This window comes from Achroia grisella, unplaced genomic scaffold (assembly GCF_030625045.1).
Source record: "Achroia grisella isolate CSIRO2021 unplaced genomic scaffold, CSIRO_AGI_Agris_v1 utg770, whole genome shotgun sequence".
Lineage (NCBI taxonomy): Eukaryota > Metazoa > Arthropoda > Insecta > Lepidoptera > Pyralidae > Achroia > Achroia grisella.
Window position 1 is genome coordinate 79,036 of NW_026713016.1, and position 24,279 is coordinate 103,314.

Here is a 24,279-nt window from a genome sequence, read left to right on the forward strand (position 1 = left end):
CGACATGAGTATCCACTCATGTCAAGTACTGATATTGTCATGTGGTCTGACGGTCGGTTCATGGCATGACCGTACCACTTTAGGCTCTCCAAAATCTTCAGTTTCAAAGGTAAGTAATGGCAGAGAATCTATAGTATATAATGGCATTACGTGACACCTTAGCCAGGATTGGTATAATGTCTATACTATACATCCTCGGTGATGGTTAAGCATACCGCCTTACTTCCGATGGTCGCGGGTTCGATTCCTCGCACGGGCCAAATTTTGTATTCATGAGAATGATTATTTGGATCTGGATGTTGTCTATGTACAAGTATATATTTTTTAATGGATGATAATGGCATGCTGCTATCGCCTGCGCTAACAGTTTACGCTGGCGGGACGCTAGTGGAGGATGTAAGATGAATATGAGGTCAGGGCAGTCAGTTACGTGGGAAATTCACCAGGAATTTATCACGATGGTATCCAGGGGGAACCGTGTTGAGGTACATTGCTAGAAATAGGGTTATCAGACCACATAACTAACAATCCCCTTTCCCCTGTTGACATATATTATGTATGTATTTATAAAAAATGTATTTAAGTATTTATCAGTTGAATAGTGCCCATAACACAAGCTCTACTTACATTGGGACTAGATGGCGCTGTGCAAAAGAAAAATGCATGACGATATGAAATGATATTCGATGTACATGGAAGCAATAATGATAAACTTTCCAGGAGATGACCCACGTGCTTGGATGCCATTATATTGTATTTGCATAAATAACACAGGTATATAAGTATTTTTAGTCAAATTTAGAAGTTATTTATCCAATTGCCTATTGATAATAATTGGATGGACCGAGACATGAGACACGAGACTTGTCTACATCTACCTACACGAGACTTGTACACACCTATAAAGCTACCTAATAAGATAGGCATCGGAGCCAGAAGAAGAACAACTTGGACCATGGCTGGTCGGTTATACTGTCCCTCTAAATCGGGATAGGGATCGCGCTTTATGGTTTATAAAATGTTTTTAAATTGGTAAATATGGTATGGTGCACCAATTTAAAACCATAAAAAAAAATATATAGGTGCATTGTATTCTAAAATGTATTGAAATTTATATGTCATTTTAATTCATTTTATAGGTATTAAAACTTTAATACCATTATATGATTATTTCTTTGTTTAAATATTTTAGTCACACATAAAAAGGAATCCTGTATCTTAGTAATGATGAGAATGAATATCTAAAGACATTTGCTACCTACTCCCGCCTATTGTTATGTCATTGCTTCAAACATATATATAAGTATTAAACATATGTAATAGGTACCTCGTACTTACCAACGCCGGTCGAAGTTACGCAAGTCGCTTTCCAGACTTCACATCACAGTCCTTTCATTTATCAATTAAAAAACAATATGGACTAATTAACAAAAGATTGTCATGTCGTTATATAAGATTATTACTATTTAAAGTCACTAATATATTTTTTTAATCGTTAATCACAACACAATATTAAACATTATCACTGGCACAAAATAAATTATAACGATTAAGAATAAAAGAAAAATATTATTCTAAAAAATGAATGACACATTCTAATTTTAAATAGGTTATGAACGGCTTGCAAATAAATTATTGGCGGGGTTTGATCGGATATTGGTTTTAATTATTTTTTTTTAATTTGTGCTTTTTTTTTGTCTATTGGATAGCATGGCGCGTGCATTCGGCCGCTGGGGCTGTGGCGGCGGCGGTATCGATGGGTCGCGCCTGCGCGGATATTGCACCCCTATCGACAGGGGCGGACTCAGCAACGTGAGGCTTTTGAGGACATCCAACTGTGGGGTGAACATCGTAAAAATTGTTTACTTTTTATGTAATTTTAATGGTAAACAAGCTGACGACCCATTTATGGTAAATGGTAACTGCGGCCTATATATTCGTGGATGAACAGTATTACGACATCACATTATCCAATAATATTACATTACTGAGTAAAACTTTGACTTCAAAAATTACAGTCTTTTGTTGCCATAGAGTTCGAGTTCGAGTTTGTATAACCTGTTGATGTTTTATAACACTTAGTAGTAAAGTTATGTAATACAAATGTAAATTTAATCCAATATTAGAGAACTTAACAAAAGAAACATATTTACTACTCTCTTCTCAAATCTGTACTTAGAGGTTGTCTGTAAGCCATAAGGTCACCTTTTGTACTAGTTATTGTTATATATTACATATATTTTTATATTAATTGATATTTTTCTGTATTTAGTACAATAAAGTGTATAAATAATTAAAAATAAATTACTATAACCCTAAATGAAACCTGTAAAATCAGAATTTTCGTAGAACTGCTACGTGCTACGAGGACGGCACGACGATACCCGAAGATTGCCGAACACAAGACCTGCTTGAAGTTATCAACGACCACTCTCTCTTGATCCATCTTCATCCGCATTGTATGCTATGAAATAGATGACTAATACGTAACGGAGAATGAGTTCGCAATACGATGGTTGAAAATTTCGAGACATGCGCATATACTACGTGTATAGAGCGTCTTGGATACAACCATGTCGGTACTGAATTTTATTTGTTGTTCTAATAATACATTTTCACTGTTGTGAATGTTGTTGAAATTGTTGTATTTCAGGGCAAAACAAGTAAGTGATAGATAAGTTGAGGCTTAGTTCGCGTAGAATATACCTAGAGTTATTACTGTGCGCTATGGTATTCCATAGAATCAATTACTTCTAATTATACTCCATAATTAATATTTGTACTGAAATATTGTTATACATTTTATATATAACTAATGACCCGCCCCAGTTTCGTATGGGTGCAATAAAAATGTTTGAAAATCTCGGCTTTTGTACTAAAATGTGCAGGTATTATACGTACTCTTACTAATATTATAAATGTGATTGTAGGTACGTTTGTTACGCTTTCACGCAAAAACTACTGAACCGATCATCATGAAATTTTGTACGCATATTCTTGGAGGCATTAGAATGAATATAGGATACGTTTTATTAAAAAAAAAACATGCGAGCAAAACCGCGGGTAAAAGCTAGTAACTCGTAATTTTATGATCAGCTCTCCATTAAACCGAAACACATCTTTCAAAGCGAGCTGTTGAGCGGCTGGTATAGCTGAGACTGAAGAACCCACTCAGGCGACTTCATGCAAAGTCCTTCACGATGAAAATAATTTAAATAAGTATATACGGTACCTATATAAAATATTTTTGTAAAAAAAATTACTGAAATGGCTGTACTAATTTTAATGTAACTTTCACTCGCAGATAGCTAATGTTATAAGAAAAAATATAGACTACTTTTATTTTATAAATTTCTATTTATTTTAAGAAAACAGAAAAAATTATATCCCACGCGGTAAAAGTCGCAGGTTTTGTATTTTTATAAATAAATAATTTAGAATTTACAACAAACATATGTATTAATTAATAATAAATATTTACATTTAGGCAGGTATATTACTAGTTAAAAAAAAAGAATTACAATAAATAAATATTAGTAAGTTCCTGCCTGCTCTATATGTACCATAGGCGTGAATTCTATATGTATGAGTCATTTGGTTCGAAATGTATATGTGCTACATACACTTGGAACATACATATATTCGTGTATATGACTAATATGTATATCACCAACATTTAAATTTAGTGTTATTAAATATAACTATTAATGGAAGTTTACCAAGTTATCCAATCGTTGGTATTATGGATCGGGAAATACTGAAATACAGAAAACAAATCATTATTACATAGTATAAAACATAGAACAAAACAAAGTCTAAAACATAGTATAAAACATAGTACAAAACAAAGTCGCGGTCGCTGTCTGTCCGTCCTTATGTACTTATGCTTAAATCTTTAAAACTACGCAACGGATTTTGAAGCTGTTTTAATAGATAGAGTGATTCAAGAGGTAGATTTATATGTATAATACATGTAGACCCGTGCGAAGTCGGGGTGGTTAACTAGTTGTATTATAAAACCCAGATTTACTGGAAATAAAGGCTATATTGTACCTCTTTTAAAAAAATGTTGTTTTAGTAGATTTACATTAACAAGGATTAGGCATGCTGCAATCAACATAGAAATCGATACGCACTCAATCTATGTTCAATCAGATAACATTGTCTGCACTATGAATTTTAAGTTAGATATTTTATACAAAAATATTATTATCATTAATAAACTCTTCAATTTTATAATAACCTTATTTGCAAAGGAAATGTTTCATAAGACATTTGAATCTTGAATTCAAATTGACAATTTGCCAGAAAAAAGATTCACAGAGTTCTCCAATTACCATCAGGTGAGTCACCAGCTTATTTGCAATTCCTATTAGATACATAAGCAATTGTAAAGAAAGTACTTACTGTATGTCCCCGACTGCAGAACTGTCTTTATTCTCTTTATAACAAAATACGCTATCACACCACCAACGACAGCTACCCCTAATATTTGTACTAGTATAATTAATTGTTTTTTATTTTTTTCTGACATTTTATATTTGTCGCTTGTAATATTTCTGGTTGTGGATGCATTGTTTATTATGTCATTCGTTGTATTTGGTTTATCTTCATCAGTAACTGGGTCTATGGTAGTCTGTAAAATAACAATTTCTGTATTACTTCCTATGGGACACAGTTACCATAGATACATCAGTTTAATTATTGCAATTTCATTTACATAAATTCCTAGTAAGACAAACTTAATATTGTCTGCTAAGCACTGCCGTGTCTAAACTGTATCACCCCACCTTACATTTACCTATTGTTATTTAGTATAATATATAAAATAAATATTTTTATGTACATTTTGTCAGTCCATTATCATCAAATTCAAATTCAAAAATCATTTATTCATGTAGAACTATTTAGCCGTTATGAACGTCAAATTTTTTACATTGTAATTTTAATTTTTTCCCTACCGTCCAGTTCAGTATATAGATCCAATTGAGACGAACTGGCAAGAAACTCAATTGAATTACTTTTGTTTTTAAAGCCACTTTATTTACAACGTATATTTATATAGGTGTCTATGTCTAACATTAAATGAAAATCCCGTGCATTAAAAACTATTGCCATGCACGTTCGTTCATCGTCTCAACCGACAACATAGTATTATTAACTGCAACACTTCCTTTAATATTCTCTATAAAAATAACGTTGTGCCTCGTAACTCAGATGAGGTAGTGTCAACTGTTGATGCTGTAGCGAACACAACACTTGACGTACCCACATTTCGCTCATTATATTCCTCCTAATATTGATTTTAAAAATGAATCTGTTGTTTGTAAACATATGTATAAACAAAAGAATAATAGCTGAGTTTCTTGTTAGTTCTTCTTAGATCTAACGCTCTCCAAACTAATGGTAGTTTTGACAATAAACCAACATGATTAAAGATATTTCGATTTGATTTGAGTCTAACATGGCAGGTAGCGAGCCTACTGTGGTCTCTCCGATTATTTCTTACTTCGATATCGATGATTGCTTTACCAGCAAGTAAGCCATAGTTTTTTGTTGTATCAATAAGATTTGATTAGTCACAACCTCTTTCATGTAAGTTAGAGACGCGACTAATCCGCGACACTCGCGTACATTTTCTACAGTATCATCTAAATTTGTTATTATATTAATTTCCGTACTAACCTCAATGGTGTTTATAGTAATTTCCTTATAATTATCAGTACTTGTAAACGGCGTAGTTTCGTCATACATGTCATCAGATTTTTCTGTTTCAGGATATGTTTCACTTGTACTATCAGTATTACTATCAGTAGTGACTGCCTCATCTGAATACGTTGTTGTATAATTTTCCCCATCTATAATTTTTTCATATATTTCTGTTACAGAAGTTGATGTCTTATCTGGATATATATCAATGAGATGACTTGTATCTGTCCATCTATTAGAGTTTGCTTCGCATTCACTTACGCTCAAGCAATCCATTGTAATAACACACTCTTTATCAATATTCTTCAAAGTCGAATTTGATCTGCGTAATAATCCATCCCAGTTTCCAATAGGACTAAAAAAATATATTGTGTCAAAAAATATATTTGAGGGGTATCACTTAGAGGTATAAAAAATAGATAACAACTTATTCTAAGACCTACCGAGTATACATAAAAAAATTTCACAAAATCGGTTCATTTTAGGATCCTATATTTATTTCTACCCCCTTAAGGGTAAAATTTTAACAAGCTTCCATACAACCTTTCATTTACTCTTTTAACCACTTACAAGCCATTTTTCGTATTAAAAAGTAGCGTATGTTCTTTCTCAGGAACTAGACTATCTGTGTGCCAAATTTCGTTTAAATCGGTTCAGTAGTTTTGCATGTAAGCGCGCCGCCAGACAGATAGATAGAGTTACTTTCGCATTATAATAGTATGCAAGTTTCTTGCTCGTTCTTCTTGTGATGAGTGTGCGTTCCGAAGGAGTGGTAGAATAAAAAAATATGACTATTCAATATTGAGTTCATTTGAGTTAGGTTTATTTCCATTTCTTATCATCATAAAAAAACAAATTTATATGAATGGTAAAGTGACACACATGATAGACAAATACAACGCAGTACAGACAAAAATAAATATATAATTTCTCCTATTACTATTTAATAAAAAGAAAAAAATTTAGAACCATAAAAAAAACAAAAAGTTAAAGAAAAGTAAGTAAAAGTAAAATGCTCCTAATGTACTTTTAATAATAATAATATCTTCACATAACACAACCTCTCCTACAATTGGCTAAGTCCCGTGTGGGTGAGTATCATCTCCTTTTAAAGAAGAGAAAAGAAAAAGAAAATAAATCTATACATATAAATAAAACTGGAGTGTCTGTTTGTAATATAGAAATAACCGTTTTTTACTACATGCATATGAATATAAATACGGTACATACACCAAAATAACATTTTTTACAATTTTTGTCTGCCTGTCTGTCTGTTTGTTCCGGCTATACTCTGAAATGGCTGAACCGATTTTGACTGGACTTATTTTGGCTGGTAATTGATATAAAAAGAGTAACTTAGTCTACTTTTATTTTAAAAAAATATAGTTAAATTCCACGTGGACAAAATCGCGGATACAGGTAGTATAATAATAAAATTCTTACTCGGATATTGGCTTCAAATAATGTGGACCCACTTCAAAAAGTACGTAATAATCCGTGCAATCATTGCGAACAGATCCAAAGATCGTCTGAAATATCAAATATTAAAGAAGTTGATAACAAACAAGTACAACAAGCTAAGTGGTTTGATACTGCTTAAGAGATAAGCATCATGGTAATTCTCATAGCACGTTTCCGAACCAAGCTGGTATCCAGGTGCTCCTGCCTAAAGATGAAATCAGTACTCCTTATGCGAGCGAACCTGTGACTTATATAACATGAGTCTCTGGTCCACATTGAAGTACCGCTTCGCTCTTTTGAGCACAGAGAGGTTTTTGGACGCCAGCTGCACCTTTTCTTCGAGGTAACTACGGAGATGTCGACACCGAGAATCCCAATATTCTTAGATATGATTATATTATAAACTAGATATTTACCCTTATAATAATAATAATAATCTCAGAACTATTCACACAGCGCCATCTAGACTCAAGTTAAGCTAGCTAAAGCTTATGTTAAGGGTACTAGATAACTGATACAATTACATAGATATATTTTTTTTCGTAAATACATACATTATTATTAATATCATACTCATGAATACAGATGTATGTGTCGTGCAAGGAATCGAACCCGTGATCATCGGAAAGGCGGTGTGCTTAACTACTAGGCCATCTAGTAGATCTGAGGTTTGTAACCGTATCGAATTGGGGGAAAGAGATTGTTAGTAATGTGGATTGACTATCTTATTGCTAGCAATATACCATGTCAGGTTGACCTCCACGCGGTTCCCCCTGGAAACCATCGTGATAAATTCCCGGTGAATTTATCACGATGGGCTAACTGAACTGACTTCATGCTCATCTTATCATCCTCCACTGGTGGCCCGCCAGCGTAAACCGATAGCGCAGGGGGGTACATCATTCCATTATAATACACATAAAAAAAACCGCATCGAAATATCGGTAGCTCTATAATAATATTGTGATAAATAATTCGTTTATATAAAGCGTGAAAAAGTTTAAAACATAGTTACCGTATAAAACAATATGTTGAAATAAAAATTCATATTGCACTAACACAGTCATGAACACCACAAAACTATTGGCGGCTGCCTGAGCCGTAACTTTATAATGGAATATGACATATATAGTTAATTTGTGATCAGTTTATAAATTTTCCTGTTATGAATACGTAGATTTCAGGAAGACGTAATTAATTGCAATTAATTTTGACGTGTGGTTTAGTTTAGTGTAAAACCCGTTTTTATATTTATTTCGACACCAGCTATTTATACTAAGCTAACTCAAATTTTCAGAAAATTTGTTTTTTTATGCTCAACTGCTTAAAATGGTGTTGTTTTATATATAATAAAAAAATCTTTTTTTTATGCTAAACTGCTTAAAATGTGTGTTTTTTATATATAATATTTTTTTTTATATTTAATAGAAAATTCGAGTTAGCTTAGTATAAATTGCTGATGTTGAAATAAATATAAAACGAGTTTTACACTAAATTAAACCACGCGTAAACCATTGGTTTACGACGATCAAATATTGATTTATTTATTGGCATAATTATCAATATATTTATTTAACACTTGTATTCATGATCATACTCTGTTCGTGTTGTGTCTAACTCCGACAGAGTGAGGTACATCAAAGCTTAAAAGGTTTGAAACTCCATATTGCCTTAAAATACCGTTCAATAACTATGAAGTATAATAAATAACCCTGGACAATTAACACAGCGTTATCTTGTCTCACGGCACAGATAATATTACAAACTTAGGGTAAACAGACCTTATATTATGGGTACTAGACAACTGATATAAATACTTAGATTTTATTTTGTAAATACGTACATAATACATAGAAAACGTTCAGATCGATATAAAAAATGATACTCATGAATACAATGTTTGCACCGTGCGAGGAATCGAACTCGCCACCATCGGAAGTAAAGCGGTTGCTAAATCGCTAGACCACCGAGGCCGTCAAGTACGTGTTAATAAATTTGTATTCTATTGTAAATAAATTAAAATTCAAAGTAACTTTATTAATGTAGGTCTATTACAAACTCCTTATGATATGTCAAATCTACCGTCAGTTCGGAATGATTTAAAAATGAAAAGAACTGAGAACTAACTCAGCTCGTATTATTTTCAAATAAATGTTGTACATGTTTACAATAATACAGATTCATTTTTAAATTCAAATTTAGGAGAATAAACTGACTATACTGCAAAAGCAAATAGTCTAATCAGTTTTCGTCACCCGAACAGACCAGTTTAACTTAATTTTCTGAAATAAAAGTAGCCTAAGTTACTTCTTATTACATCAGCTACCTGCCAAAAAAAGTCCCGTCAAAATCCAGCCATTTCAGAGATTAGCCGGAACAAACACACTGACAGCCAAAAATTGTAAACAAATGTGATTTTGGTATATGTACCGTCTTTATATTCGTATGCATGTAAGACACGGTTATTTCAATATTACAAACAGACACTTAAATTTTATTTATATGTATAGATAGAATAAAACTGTCTGAATCAGTATCCACCGAGGCCCATGAAACATATTTTATGACGAATGCCATTATCATATCAATTACAGTATCCGAAGCATTTCACCCAGTAATGAGTGTCAATGATCTCAAACACGACCCCGCTTTCTGTGACCCGAGTCTCCCTTATCTGTGATAACATTTTATTTTAAACCTACAAGATATAACACTATGCATCTTATCATGTCTGTGTGTATATAGGCCTAATTTATAAAATACTAGTAGTTGCTTTTCGTTTATTCTGTAATTCCCTCTATTTTTGAGATGAAAGATAGACTAATTTCGCCCTTATTTTATTATTAAAATAAGGTCGAAATTAGACTATCTTATATAACATTATTATTATTAAAGCAAAAGTTTGTGAGTAGGTTTTGATAAAACTTTTCAATAATATATAGCTTATACATTACAATAATATATAGGCGGGTGAAATCGCGAGCTTAGCTATTTAAAAATAAATTCCTATTAACGAAATGACTGCGAACAAGGATGAATGGAACAGAAAAACATATTATGTCGACTCCAAATATATAGAATAAGGAAGAAGCAGATGATAAATAAAAAGAACTTAAATAATAATAATAATAATAATCTCAGGACTATTCACACAGCGCCATCTAGACCCAAGTTAAGCTAGCTAAAGCTTGTGTTATGGGTCCTAGACAACTGATACAAATACATAGATATTTTTTTTTTGTAAATACATACATATTATACATAGAAAATACCCAGACCAATACAAACAATCATACTCATGAATACAAATGTTTGTGCCGTGCGGGGAATCGAACCCGCGACCATCGGTCGTAAAGCGGTGTGCTAGACCAACGAGGTCGTCAATAAATAAAAAGAACTTAAATAAAAGGCATTTAAGTAAAGTATACATTTCTTAATAATTACTTAAGTTACTAACTTATTTAATATGATTTTTTTATACAAATTTATAATCATATTACTACGCACTCGTCCTCCTCTCTTCTCTTCTGCTTGCTGGTCCCAACAGGGTCCATAATTGATCTGCTGTGAATTTAACTACTTACCAACTGCTTACTGAAAAATTATAGAATGCAATGCTTAAATAAATAAGTCCTCGTAATATCTAAGACTCATTTCGTTGTTTAAAATAAAAAGCGAATCAATATGCGCTGGTGTTCAAAATTAAAAAAAAATGCGAATCCGATTTTGTTTTGGAAGTATGATGCCACAGACATACATAAAATTTATATAATCTCCCATTATAACGCACTCTAAAAATAGGTATTAATCTTATATATAAAATTCTCGTGTCAGAATGTTAGTTACCATACTCCTCCGAAACGGATTGGCCGATTTTAATGAATTTATATGCATATTGAGTATGTCTGAAAATCGGCTACTATCTATTCTTCATACTCTTAAGTGCTAAGGGTTGTCCAACCCTATCATTATTTTTTTTTACCCTAAACTTTTACCCTTCTGCCACCAACCCTTATTTTTTAATAGCGATTTTAATTTCTATGTCAAAACAAGTTCTGCGAGGTCAGTTATTAGTAATATGTAAATTCACTAGATATTCCATTTGTTTATGAGTATATCCTCTCTTTTATTTGATGATATTTATTTAGTCATTTACTCCTTATTGCACCTTTAAATAAAATACAAAATAAAACAGATAGTGCAATGGTGCACACGCCTGAGCTGACGGATGGGTAGAATGAGGACGCAGCCAGGTCGACTAATCCATTGTGGTGAATATGTATATATAAATATTCACTATGAATTAATCGCCATGGTTTCCGCGTGGAGGTCGACTTGATTGCTAATAATGTAACATACATTACTATAATACATACATTACATACATTAGTAATGTAACATACATTACTAGCAACTTCTATTGTCGTTTCTAAGTTTTTTTTACTTTCAGTGAAACATTCGTCATATTCGTGAACGGTTGCTACCTGTGGTAGATTACTCTGATTACAATTCATTTTCTTATTCCTAAAATATTAACTTCAAAATATAAAATTGTCAAAATGTTCATTATCTTTAGAAAAAAATGACTAATCAAAGATAATATAATAATAATAATCTCAGGACAATTTACACAGCGCCATCTAGACCCAAGTTAAGTTAGCTAAAGATTGTGTTATGGGTACTAGATAACTGATACATATACATAGATTTTTTTTTTGTAAATATATACATATTATACATAGAAAACACCCAGACCGATACAAACAAACTCATGAATACAAATGTTTGTGCCGTACGAGGAATCGAACCCGCGACCTTCGGTCGTAAAGCGGTGTGCAAGACCGCTAGACCACGGAGGTCGTCAAAAGATTAAAATAATTATATTAGAAGAATCCATATTTACTATTCACAAGAAACTATCAAGTAATTACAACAATAATTATTCCTTGTTCGAGACTGGTGTTTGAAGTAGGTCGAAACCTGTACTACAAATATCGGTTCCTTACAGTACAATTATACATCATAAAAAATATTAAAATTTCGGTTTTGCGAGGTAAAAATTCTTTGAATGAATATCATATTTATTCCACTGTATTCCATACAGATTTTTAATGACTTGGTTTGTTGAGGACTGTATGATGAATGATGGTGAATAATTTTATATGAAGAGAAACTGAGGTCGCTGATGGTATAGACGTTTATTTGAAAAGTAACAATAATAATAAAAAACAAAGAAAAGTGGTATTTAAAATGTATATATAAAAAATACAATCTTATATTTAAAATTCTAGTGTCAATATGTCAGTTACCATACTCCTCTGAAACTTTTTTTATGAAATTTTTCATCTCTAAGTGATTACATTTATTTTTATTTTTGGACAATTATTTTTTTATATTTTTGTACTGTGGCGTAAGTATGTACAACCTTAAATTTTCACCCTTCTACCCCCAACCCCTATTTTTTATTAGCGATATTAGTAATCTAAATATATATAACTCAAAGGTGACTGACATAGTGATCTATCACCGCACAGCCCAAACCACTGGACGGATCGGGCTAAAATTTGGCATGCAGGTAGATGTTATGACGTAGGCATCCGCTAAGAAAGGATTTTGATTAATTCTATCCCCAAGGGGATAAAAAAAAAGTTTGTATGAAACTTTGTCAATTTTAAACCGATCGAGCTGAGACTTTGCATGCATAAAGCTACTATGACGTAGGCATCCCCTAAGAAGGAGGAAGAAGGATTTTGATAAATTCCACCCCTAAGGGGATAAAATAGGGCATGAAAGTTTGTATAAATCTTCTCAGATTTTCGACTGGTTGAACTGAAATTAAGATTGGAGCTACTATGATGAAGACTTTCGCTTAAATAGGATTTTGATAAATACAACCCCCATGGGGATAAAATAAGGGATGATGCAGGATGTACATGTATTAGTTTGAATCTATCAGTACCTAATGGAACGAATAAATTAAGACGAACAAAATAATTTTTGGTTCTTTAGGTGATGATTATTTTAGAAAAATAAGGTTAAATTCCACGCGAACGAAGTCGCGGGAACAGCTAGTTACATATATAAAAAGGTTTGTTAAACACAGAGATATGTTTATCGCACCTTTTTACATACAAAAAATATTCGAATGATACAAAATATTATACCAATTAATGCAAGGATACTCATCCGTAACAATGAATCATATGTAACAATGGACAGGTCGCTGCATTTTATGCCCATTAAAATAAGGGTTGAAATAGCTTGATTCACTGTAATGAGGTCTTCATATTAATGATATGGGCATTTGAAGTAGTTTGGGCGATAGTATGATATGCTCATACTCTCATTGTCTCGGTACCATGATGGTGGTGCTTTATGAAAAATAAAAGAGATAGAAACAACTAACGTGCCGCTTAGATTGACAAGTTAGTAAGTGGGATAGAGACAGTAGATAGTGTTAGTAAAATGAAGGCAGAACGGTTTTGTGTTTTATTTGTGTTGTGTTGTATAAATTTTGCGTATCAAGTTGATGCTTTGAAAGCTGGTGAAGGGGTTTGCACTGTGAAATCGAGGTATTTATTTATGTGTTCTATTAATATTTATTTAAGACTAGCTGTTCCCGCGACTTCGTCCGCGTGGAATTTAACTTTTTTTTTCTAAAATAAACGTAGCCTAAGTTACTCCTTATTCAGCTATCTACCAAAAAAAGTCCCGTCAAAATCGGTAAAAATTATAAAAAATGATATTTTGGTATATGTACCGTATTTATAGTAAGAAACGCAAAGTATATGCATGTAGTAAAAAACGGTTATTTCAATATTGCAAACAGACACACTAATTTTATTTAGGTATATGTAAAGATTTATTATCGATTTATTTTTTTACTTTTAATGGTCAGGGCTAAGGGGATTGTTAGTAATGTGGATTAGTAACCCCATTGCTAGCAATGTCCCATGTCAGGTTGATATACACGCTTTTCCCCCTGGAAAACATGTTACATTCCTGTTGAATTTGCCCCGATGGGCTAACTGACCTGACCTGATACTCATCTTATCACCCTGTACTGGTGCCCCGCCAGTGTATACCGTTAGCGCAACAGAATACTCCATTCCATTATCATAAAAAAAAAATACGTCACGTATAGGTTGTTTTTAAATATGTAGTTGGAATAATAAAATTTGTAACGACCTAAAAAGCATCGTATATACTTTTTTTTTTTTTTTTATATTTAAATACATTTTTCCACAGACATATTCGTCCGTGCCTTTTTTAATTTAGTTTAATATTATAATTTTTATTTAATTTCCATTTTTGTACAACTCCAGCCGAGAAACAATTTGCCTACAGTGACTAACGAGGCAGATATCCGTCTGGCCCAGAACCACCGCTGGCCGGCCGGGTGAGTTGACAACATGCAGTGTCACCCAATTTGGAAGATTAGATTTATCAATATGCATATACAATTATATAAATCTTACACTACTAAACACAACGTTTTCATTACAAAATGGAATTCATAATGTAACAATACACATTATGAATCAACATGATATTATATGAATTCTTATTTTAACACTATTTTCAAAGTTCACTATATAGTCCAGGTTTTGTTTAATTATTGATTGTTTAATTTCACAGTTCACTTTTTGTCGTAATTCGGCAATTTTTTTTTCCCTTTTTCACTTCCCTTTCCCCTTTTTTCCCTTCCTCCTTCTTTTCTCCCTTCCCTTCTTTTTTTTTTTCTTTTTTTTATTTATACTTTTAGCGAGCATGTTCCGGCCTTTCCAGTCCAAAGCGCCCCGACGATGCATATTTCGATTCATGTGCTGATTATTTTAGCAATCAGCGCATCAACAATCGCCCTGTCTGAAATATCTGGTAACATAGAAGGTGAGTCGGTGACTTTGTATAAAACGAGCAACTCGACTTCGATTTCTCGTATAGGTCGCCTGTGTTTTAATATGTACCACGGCATGGAATAATAAAATTACCTACATTGATGCATCGTATATACTAACGCTGTGATTCAGTTGAAGGGTAAGACATGGCAGTGAAATTACAGAGTATAGGGACAAGATATCTTAGTCCTCCGTAAACACAACGCTTAAAAGGATATCGTGGGCATCAACATGATATTAGTAGCAACACTAAGCAGTCTATATACCCTGCAATTTCACTGTCTTGTCGATTGATTTCAATCGAAATATAGCGTGTATTTCGATTCAAGGGTAAGAACCAATATACTTGCCCGAAATAGTAACATGATACATATACATAGGTATTTTTTTTTTTTTTTACAAAGCATCGTATATACTAAAGTTATATTATAGTTGAAGGGTAAGTCAGGGCAGTAAAATTATAGGGTATAGGGCAAGATATCTTAGTCCTCTGTAAACGTAACGCTTAAAAGAATATCATGGGCTTCAACGTGATATTAGTAGCAGCACTACGCAGCCTATATACCCTGCAATTTCACTGTCTTGTCGATTGAAGGGTAAGAATCAATCTGCTTAGCCGAAATAGGTGACATAGTTACCCAGATGACTTTGTAAAGTCTACCTTGGTCAAATGCAGAATACCTGTGAAAGATTATAAGATAAGTTAGTTCATCGTGGTAGAAAACCAAGCTACTTTACAGAAATAGGTGACATAGAGCTACCCAGGTGACCTTGTAAAGTTGATTTTGATCAAATGCAGAACACCCTGTGAAAGATTGCAAGATAAGGCTGCAATTTAGTTCATCGTGGTAAATTCTGGAAGCTTGGAGGTTGACCTGATAGTGTAAATTGCTAGTCATCGGACTCTAATAGTTTCACTGCTACTGATTTCCCCTATCATAACTCTGGTTGTCGCATTTAACATTGTATTAACAGTGTAGGATATTTTAGCCGCTTATTAACGTCAAATTTTTTATAATATATTTTTTTTCTTACCGTCCAGTTCAGTATACAGATTCAATTGAGAAGAACTGGCAAGAAACTCAATTGAAATACTTTTGTTTTTATAAAAAGCCAGTTTATTTACAATGTATATTTATGTAGGTGTCTATGTGTAACATTAAATGAAAATCCCGTACAAGAACTTACTATTGCCATGCATGTTCGTCATTAAATTCAATTTTTCTAAACGATACTTAGGAACTGCAAGTTTCTGTTTAAATCTAGTATTATGTCTGCATTTGCTTTTTTTTGAGCCCATATGACCCACTTTTTTATCTTTGAACAAGTAATTTATTTATTTATTAACGGAACAATACAATGTTATATTTTATCCTTAATAAATAAGGTGAAACCCTGCTTCCTAAATAAGAAAAGTCTTGTATTTTAGAATCAGCAGTGCTCGAAATGAGTTCTAACATTACAGTGATACAGAAAATATAGCTCATGCCAGAAATCTACTGTGTTAAGTAGACTTTCTCGTAATCTTTCATTGGTCTCACCACCATAATAATAATTATTTATCTCATCACAGCATTGACACGATTTAAGATGTAACAGCATCATTTGGTTATATAAATTTAATGCTGAAATACATTTGCAGAGAAGTGCCTGTATTATATAGTTGGAGAATCTGTGATACGGGTCACCAGAAACACCCACTATATCTTACGTTCTAAAACTTCGTACTTCCGGTGATGGCGTGTGCGATTCCTCGCACGGTGCAAACATTTGTATTCATGAGTATGATTGTTTGTATCGGTCCGGATGTTTTCTATTATGTATATATTTAAAATAAAATTATCTAAGTATTTATATCAGTTGTCTAGTACCTACAACACAAGCTCTGCTTACTGTGCGACTAGATAGACATGTAAATCAAGATTTTTGACTATTAACTTTATTTTTCTAAAATAAAAGTAGTCTAAGTTACTCCTTATTACAACAGCTACCTGCCAAAAAAATCCTGGCAGAATCGGTCCAGCCATTTCGAGAGAGTAGCCGGAACAAACTGACAGACAGACAGATAAAAATTGTAAAACATGTTATTTTAGTGTATGTATTATTTATATTCTTATGCATGTAGTGAAAAACGGTTATTTCAATATTACAAACAGACACTCCAATTTTATTTATATGTATAGATTAAATAGGATTTATCTTATCACTAGTACCGTCATTACTCCAAGCGGTTCATCCGGATTGCTTCAACGGCTTCCTTCCTTCTGGCTAATGATACGGCAAAGCTGATTAACTTGATTATATACATTACATATTTTATTAACTGTATTTTGTACTACATTCAAATTCAAATTAAAAAATCATTTATTCATGTAGGATTGTTATCTAGCACGTGTGATTAGGTAGGTACAAACTGAAAACCAGCGCTGGACGCCCATCAGTCCAGCAATAGCTGAGTTTGTACCTATTGCCAATCATGTTAAATATGTATAAATGTGTAACTGTGTAACTGTGCTGATCTTGGCAATAAATCGATTTATTATTATTATTATTATAGAACATTTTAGCCGCTTATGAACGTCAAGTTCTTTACATTATAATATTGATTTTTTTCCGTAAACAATTAATCTAAACTATATGTTTAGATTAATTGTATGACGATACGGAAGCAGGCTAAGGATAAAATTAAGTCGTGTCGTACCAACAACTAAAAAGATTGATAGAACATTGTGGAAGGTGGCAAGAGCTCCACCGACAAGAGCACAGCTTTTGAAATTGTGAATGAATTTACTAAACAAACAACGATACAGTTGAAGCAGCTTAATATATAGATTTTTTAATGGGCGTGTTTAGTATCCCTTATTTCTAACTAGCTGTACCCGGCGACTTCGTCCGCGTGGAATTTAACCTTATTTTTCTAAAACTAAAGATTTTTTCTAAAATAAAAGTAGCCTAAGTGACTTCTTATTACATCAGCTACCTACCAATGTAAGTCCCGTCAAAATCGGTCCAGTAATTTCAGAGATTATCCGGAACAGACAAACAGACAAAAATTGTAAAAAATGTTATTTTGGTGTATGTACCGTATTTATTCATATGCATATAGTAACAAACGGTTATTTCCATATTACAAACAGACACTCTAATTTTATTTATATGTACAGATTTCTTATTTCATATTTCTTGTTTCTAGTCGCCATCGTCTTATTGAATGTTAAATTAGACCAGTTTAGCACAGTACTGGTATCCCTCAAGACGGCTGACCCCCTCCTTAATAGATGATTGTGCAATGGTGCTCCTGCCTGCGCTAACGGTTTACACTGGAGGGACACCAGTGGTGGATAATAAGTGAGCATGAGGTCAGGTCAGTTAGACCATCATGGCAAATTTACCAGGAATTTATGACGATGGTTTCCAGGGTGAACCGCGTGAAGGTAAACCTGACATTGATTCATTGTTAGCGATGTGATCATTAGTCCACATTACTAACAATCCCTTTCAATCCTGAGATACATATTGCCTATGCCCATCATCATCATCATCATCAGCCCACTGCAGTCCACTGCTGGACATAAGCCTCTCCCAAGGCACGCCACTGGGCACGATCTTCAGCCCTTCTCATCCAGTTACTACCCGCAACTCTACGTAGGTCGTCGCTCCACCTAGCTGCGGGGCATCCTACACTATACACTACACTTGCTTCTATCTTCTATCTTCACGTTTTGAATTGAGATTCATTCAGCTGTTTAGTCGTTAAAAGGTATCAAACGGACAGACAAACTTACGAATTTCTAATATTAAGTATAATAATACCTAGCACAATTCATACAGCGCTATCTAGTTCCAAGCTAAGCAATTTGTGTTATGGGTACTAAACAACGGACAGAAATACTTAGATCCTTTTTTGTAAACACATACATAATATATGTATCAAACACTCAGATCAAAACAAACTGTTGAGTTGCTGTACAATTCTTTTTTTCTATGTTATTTTTTGAAAAGAGAGAATGTCGTATTTTCATGTGTATATATTTAGAAATTTTGCAATAAACAATTTTTTCTGTTCAGCTGTTATATTAGTTTTTTTTCTTTTCCAAAACGAGATGAAAACAGATGTTAATAACGTGCCAGGAATCGAATCAGTGACATTTAAAAACCGTATTAAAATCAGTTGAGCCGCTTCTGAGATTGCGCAGTTACGCACATACAAAAAACAAATATATTTCTAACAATCATTGTTTGGGTTGCGTTACGTTGTCGTAAAATAAAGTCGTCTAATAATAGTCTTTCGCATACATCTTTTATGTACAGAGAGCGATCGATAACATATTTATTATATGTATAGATATTCATTCCTAGCTGCCTGCGACTTTGTTCTCGCAGCGCACGCAACGGAAGCTCTGGAATATGAATACTTTTCCCCGTTTTTGCAACATTTTTCACTGATGCTTCGCTTCTATTGGTCGTAGCGTAATGTTATATAGCTTAAAACCTTCTTCGATAACTGGACTATCCAATACAAAAGGAATTTTTCAATTCGAACTAGTAGTTCCTGAGTGTGCATTCAATGAAACAAATTCATCAGCTTTATATATGTATGTAGATGTATAGATCCTAGAATACAATAATGTGTGTGTATAAAAACAAACTCTGTTGCCATAGTGGACTAATTTCTTATTTTTTAACTAACATACTTTAAAAGTCTGGAATGGGACATCTAAATGGCTAATATGGCTTATAGGCTATATAGGCTTAGTAGATAGGAAAGAAATTCGAATTGATTTGTATAAGTACCTATAGAGTACCCTTCAAAACCTATAAACTAGGTACCAATGATTTTATAATACCCCTTCAAAACCTACATTTCTGAAGTGTTTTTTCATAATAAAAACTGTTCTAGCGATGACAAACAGCACGTCTACGAGGTCAGGGCCATAGGGCTGACAGCCACTGAATATTTAAGTAACATAGGATGTGGTCAGGTGACGATTTTATTGCTCGAAATATAACCTACAATGTACTCAGGAGGTTAATATTTTATTGGAGAAAATATTTTAAAGGTGTTAGATATGAAGGTGGACGGTTATATGGACAGAAGCCCAAAAAGAGAAGGCCAAAAAAGAGATGGATGGACTGTGTGAAAGATGATACGGTAAGAAAGGGAGTAAATATCGAGGCGGCGACTTTGTTTTGTTACTTTTCTTTTCTTCTTTACATAAAAGAAAAGTAACAAAAGTATAAATGGAATGAGGCGGCTTTATTACTGAAAGCAATTTTAGTGATTTAATTATAGAACGGGTAGATAATATAATTAATAAGCGAGGTGTGACGCGACGTGGTAGGTCAGGAGCTGAAATCAGCCGCAATTTCTTCTTCGGAGAAACCGAAGGCACAGATAATAGCTATAGTACAAACAGGTACACTACGCAGGGAATTTATTTCATTGTATTTTTGTTTCAGCGTTCGCAAAACTAAAATCCGCATCGTAACACAAACGAAAAACACACTGTGCGGTAAGAAGAAATGCGTCGTGAAGATCCCTAAACGCGTAGTAAGTTAAATATTATTAATATTTAATGTTAGACATAACACTACACATATATCTAAATTATAAACAATGGTAACTATTTGGCTAAAAACATTTTAGTTTTTGCTAGTTCTTCTACATTGAACTCGACGGTAGAGTAAAATATTTATACAAAAAACATCACTCGCGTAACAAAACGTCCTTAGAAGAATTTTAATATATTTTTGTAGGATGATTTTTGTTTTTTAATTTGGATATTAGCATATTGTCAGTGATAGAAACAAGTCGTCTGTTTGCGTACCTCTGGTCTACTACAGCCGCCATGTAGCTGACTTTGTAAGCTCTGTTTCGGTCACAGCTCGCAGATTGGGCAGTGAAATTACAGACAAGACTGCTTAGTCCTTTGAGATGGCAACGATGAGTGGTATTGTGGATGTGTTAAGGTGATATTCGTAGTGCTGTTCATATATATCTATAGATGATGGTTACCGTTTATTTTCTTCCAATCAAAAATGTATACACAAATAAAAATGCTGGACTCGTAAATACAATTAATGAGCGCTATCATCTTTTAAAATATATATAATGGTTTTATATATATTTGAGTAATATATATAATATATGTAATATATACACTATTTTGTTCTTACAGACCTACTTGGCGACGGTGCTGCGTACAGTCTGCTGCAATGGCTGGGAATATTTAAGTGATAAAGATTTATGTATACCACAGTGCAGCACGGGATGCTTAGGAGGACGATGTACAGCTCCCAATGTATGCGTATGCGACCCTCCAATGTACCTCGACCCTGAACACAGAAATAACTGCATTAAACCAACTTGCGATCCCCCTTGCGTTAATGCTGAGTGTACCTTCAATAACACATGCAATTGTTTGAAGAATTTCACTTCTTTCAACGCCACTCATTGTTTACATTGCGAATCTGGTTACTCTATAGATACGACATTCAAATGTAAACCTCAATGCACGAAAGGTTGCGAAAACGGAACATGCACGGCGCCAGACGTGTGCACTTGTTTACCAGGCTTCTCTAAACAAGAGGTAAATCAAGATTGTAAACCAGTTTGCGAGAAATGTGTTAATGCAAGTTGCACTGGACCAAATGTTTGTTCATGTTGGGAAGGATACAATCAAATAAATGATACGCATTGTTCACCCAAATGTGATGATTGTGACGGAATTTGTGTTGGTCCAAATATTTGCGAATGCAGTGTTGGTTATAAGAAAATTAATGATTCCTGTACGCCAATATGCAACGAGACGTGTCAGAATGCTGTTTGTACAGCGCCAAATGTTTGTTCGTGCTTCGATGGATACCTGAAGAAGAAAGATAAAACACACTGTAAGGCCAATTGTAAGAAGTAGACGAATGCATCGAGAAAAATTGTTATTTCACATATCTGTGAGTAATTTATATTTATTATGAAAATTAGTTTTAGTACAAAGTTTTTTGTGTTGGTGTGTTAATGTCAGATATAACAGGCAGTTTACATTTCATATATCAATAAAATTAGTAAACAAAAATGGTAACTATTTGACTAAAGACAGTTTAGTTTTGCTGGTTTCATTGAATTTATATAAACTAGACATATTGATGTAGACGTTTTTTTATGTAAATATATATATACATAAAAAACATCACTCGCGTAATAAAATGTTCTAATAAAAAAAAATACGTTATATAATATATTTTAGTAGGAAGATTTTTGTTTTTTAATTTGGATATTAACATATTGTCAGTGATAGAAACAAGTCGTCCTGTTTGCGTGAACCTAACAGAATTTCTGGTCTGGAACTCACAAAAGCTTATACCGCCATATAGCTTGACTTTGATAAGCTTAAAATAACAGGATATGATTTATGAATCATAGCTTTATCGCAGATTGGCATGTGTCATTATAAAAATAATAACATGTTTAATATATTTATATGATTCATATCTAGTCATTTGAGAATGTTCTATTAATTTTAACGATAGCTTCGTCTTTCATTATTAAAGGATTGTTATAAGTGATATTATCATTAATTATATTAGATAGTGTATATATTCATATATATCTATAAGTGATGGTTACCGTTTATTTTCTTCCAATCAAAATATATATACACAAAGTAATATATAATAAAAATGCTGTAGACTCGTAAATACAATTAATGACCTGTACGCTATCATCTATATATAAAAACGTTCAATTATATATATAAAACACTGAAACAAAAAAAAATATATAATATATAACTAAAATTAATATATACACTATTTTGTTCTTACAGACCTACTTGGCGACGGTGCTGCGTACAGTCTGCTGCAATGGCTGGGAATATTTAAGTGATAAAGATTTATGTATACCACAGTGCAGCACGGGATTCAATATCGGAGGACGATGTACAGCTCCCATCGACGTTGTATGCGTATGCGACCCTCCTTGAATGTACGTCAACCCTGAACACAGAAATATTACGCTGCAATTAAACCAACTGAATTGTCTATAGGTATTATTATTTTTATATTCAATCTGTTTTCTTTGTTTGCGTTAATGCTGTAACAAACTAAAAGGTGTACTCTCTCAATAACACATGCAATTGTTTGAAGAATTTCACTTCTTTCAACGCCACTCATTGTTTACATTGCGAAGCTGGTTACTCTATAGATACGACATTCAAATGTAAACCTCAATGCACGAAAGGTTGTGAAAACGGAACATGCACGGAGCCAGACGTGTGCACTTGTTTACCAGGCTTCTCTAAACAAGAGGTAAATCAAGATTGGGCGCACGTCCCGCACGCGCCACACAACCAGTTTGCGAGATAATGTGTTAATGCACCCTGATGCGTTGCAGCCTCTCTTGAACCAAATGTTTGTTCATGTTGGGAAGGATACAATCAAATAAATGATACGCATTGTTCACCCAAATCGGATGCTGATTTTGATTGTGACGGAATTTGTGTTGGTAAAATATTTGAATCGATCCGCGTACTCTCTTCTGTTGGTTATAAGAAAATGTTTTAATGATACACTTCTTTATAGTTGTACGCGCCTAGTATTACGGCCCAGCGCTGAAGATGCCATCAATGGGACTCCCTTATTTCATTGAAAATAGACGCGAGCGGTTTACAGTCTGTGACTAAAGTGAATTCTCGACCATATATGTACTCATGAAACTTAGTAACTGCAAAAATAACAGCCAGAGTTCTTTTCTGGCGCGGTGAGCGTGCAGAGCATGCGCGATGCTGTTTGTACAGCGCCAAATGTTTGTTCGTGCTTCGATGGATACCTGAAGAAGAAAGATAATGCGCTCGAATGCTATAAGCCTTGTAAGGCCTTTTTTAATAATTGATATAAAGGGAAAGTAATACCGTAGACATAATAATTTATCAATCCGAGAAACGCTTTTAACTCTTTTAATTGCTGTGTTGTTGATCGCATCAATTTTGACGTTTCCGTGTGTAACCCGTCCGCATCGATTTGTGTTATGAAAATACGATATGGTGAAAAAAACTACATTTCTCTGGAGGTGTGTAATCCATATCTGATAATGTTAAATCATGCATCCATAAATTGCATTTCAGTTGTGTATATTTGGAGCAATAAAATTACAGAGTACATTAAAACAAAAATTTTTGTGTCACTAAAAATTAATTAGAATAGAAAGGTCAATTTT

At 33.4% G+C, this 24,279-nt stretch overlaps 2 protein-coding genes across 2 annotated transcripts; one reads left to right on the forward strand and one right to left on the reverse strand.

Moving 5' to 3' along the window:
* Positions 1–3,395: 3,395 nt before the first annotated feature.
* On the reverse strand, positions 3,396–10,724 carry LOC131850561 (uncharacterized). The gene is made up of 6 exons (XM_059200845.1): positions 10,678–10,724; positions 7,412–7,517; positions 7,153–7,238; positions 5,686–6,064; positions 4,408–4,636; positions 3,396–3,757 (listed from the first exon to the last, which is right to left on the reverse strand). The coding sequence occupies exons 1-6, from the start codon at positions 10,722–10,724 to the stop codon at positions 3,741–3,743; spliced, it is 864 nt and encodes a 287-aa protein (XP_059056828.1). The 3' UTR covers positions 3,396–3,740.
* A 2,804-nt stretch (positions 10,725–13,528) lies between these two features.
* On the forward strand, positions 13,529–23,429 carry LOC131850562 (von Willebrand factor D and EGF domain-containing protein-like). Its single transcript, XM_059200846.1, has 5 exons — positions 13,529–13,742; positions 20,529–20,619; positions 21,248–21,964; positions 22,892–23,029; positions 23,211–23,429. The coding sequence occupies exons 1-5, from the start codon at positions 13,636–13,638 to the stop codon at positions 23,427–23,429; spliced, it is 1,272 nt and encodes a 423-aa protein (XP_059056829.1). The 5' UTR covers positions 13,529–13,635.
* Positions 23,430–24,279: the final 850 nt, after the last annotated feature.

Coding starts and splice junctions, on each gene's coding strand:
- LOC131850561 (XM_059200845.1), bottom strand. CDS start 10,724: ATGGACCCTGTTGGGACCAGCAAGCAGAAGAGAAGAGAGGAGGACGA. Junction 7,518..10,677: donor AAGAGAAGAGAGGAGGACGA/GTGCGTAGTAAT, acceptor ACATCTCCGTAG/TTACCTCGAAGAAAAGGTGC. Junction 6,065..7,152: donor TATTTGAAGCCAATATCCGA/GTAAGAATTTTA, acceptor ATATTTTTTTAG/TCCTATTGGAAACTGGGATG.
- LOC131850562 (XM_059200846.1), top strand. CDS start 13,636: ATGAAGGCAGAACGGTTTTGTGTTTTATTTGTGTTGTGTTGTATAAAT. Junction 20,620..21,247: donor TGAAGATCCCTAAACGCGTA/GTAAGTTAAATA, acceptor TTGTTCTTACAG/ACCTACTTGGCGACGGTGCT. Junction 21,965..22,891: donor AAGATAAAACACACTGTAAG/GCCAATTGTAAG, acceptor TTGTTCTTACAG/ACCTACTTGGCGACGGTGCT.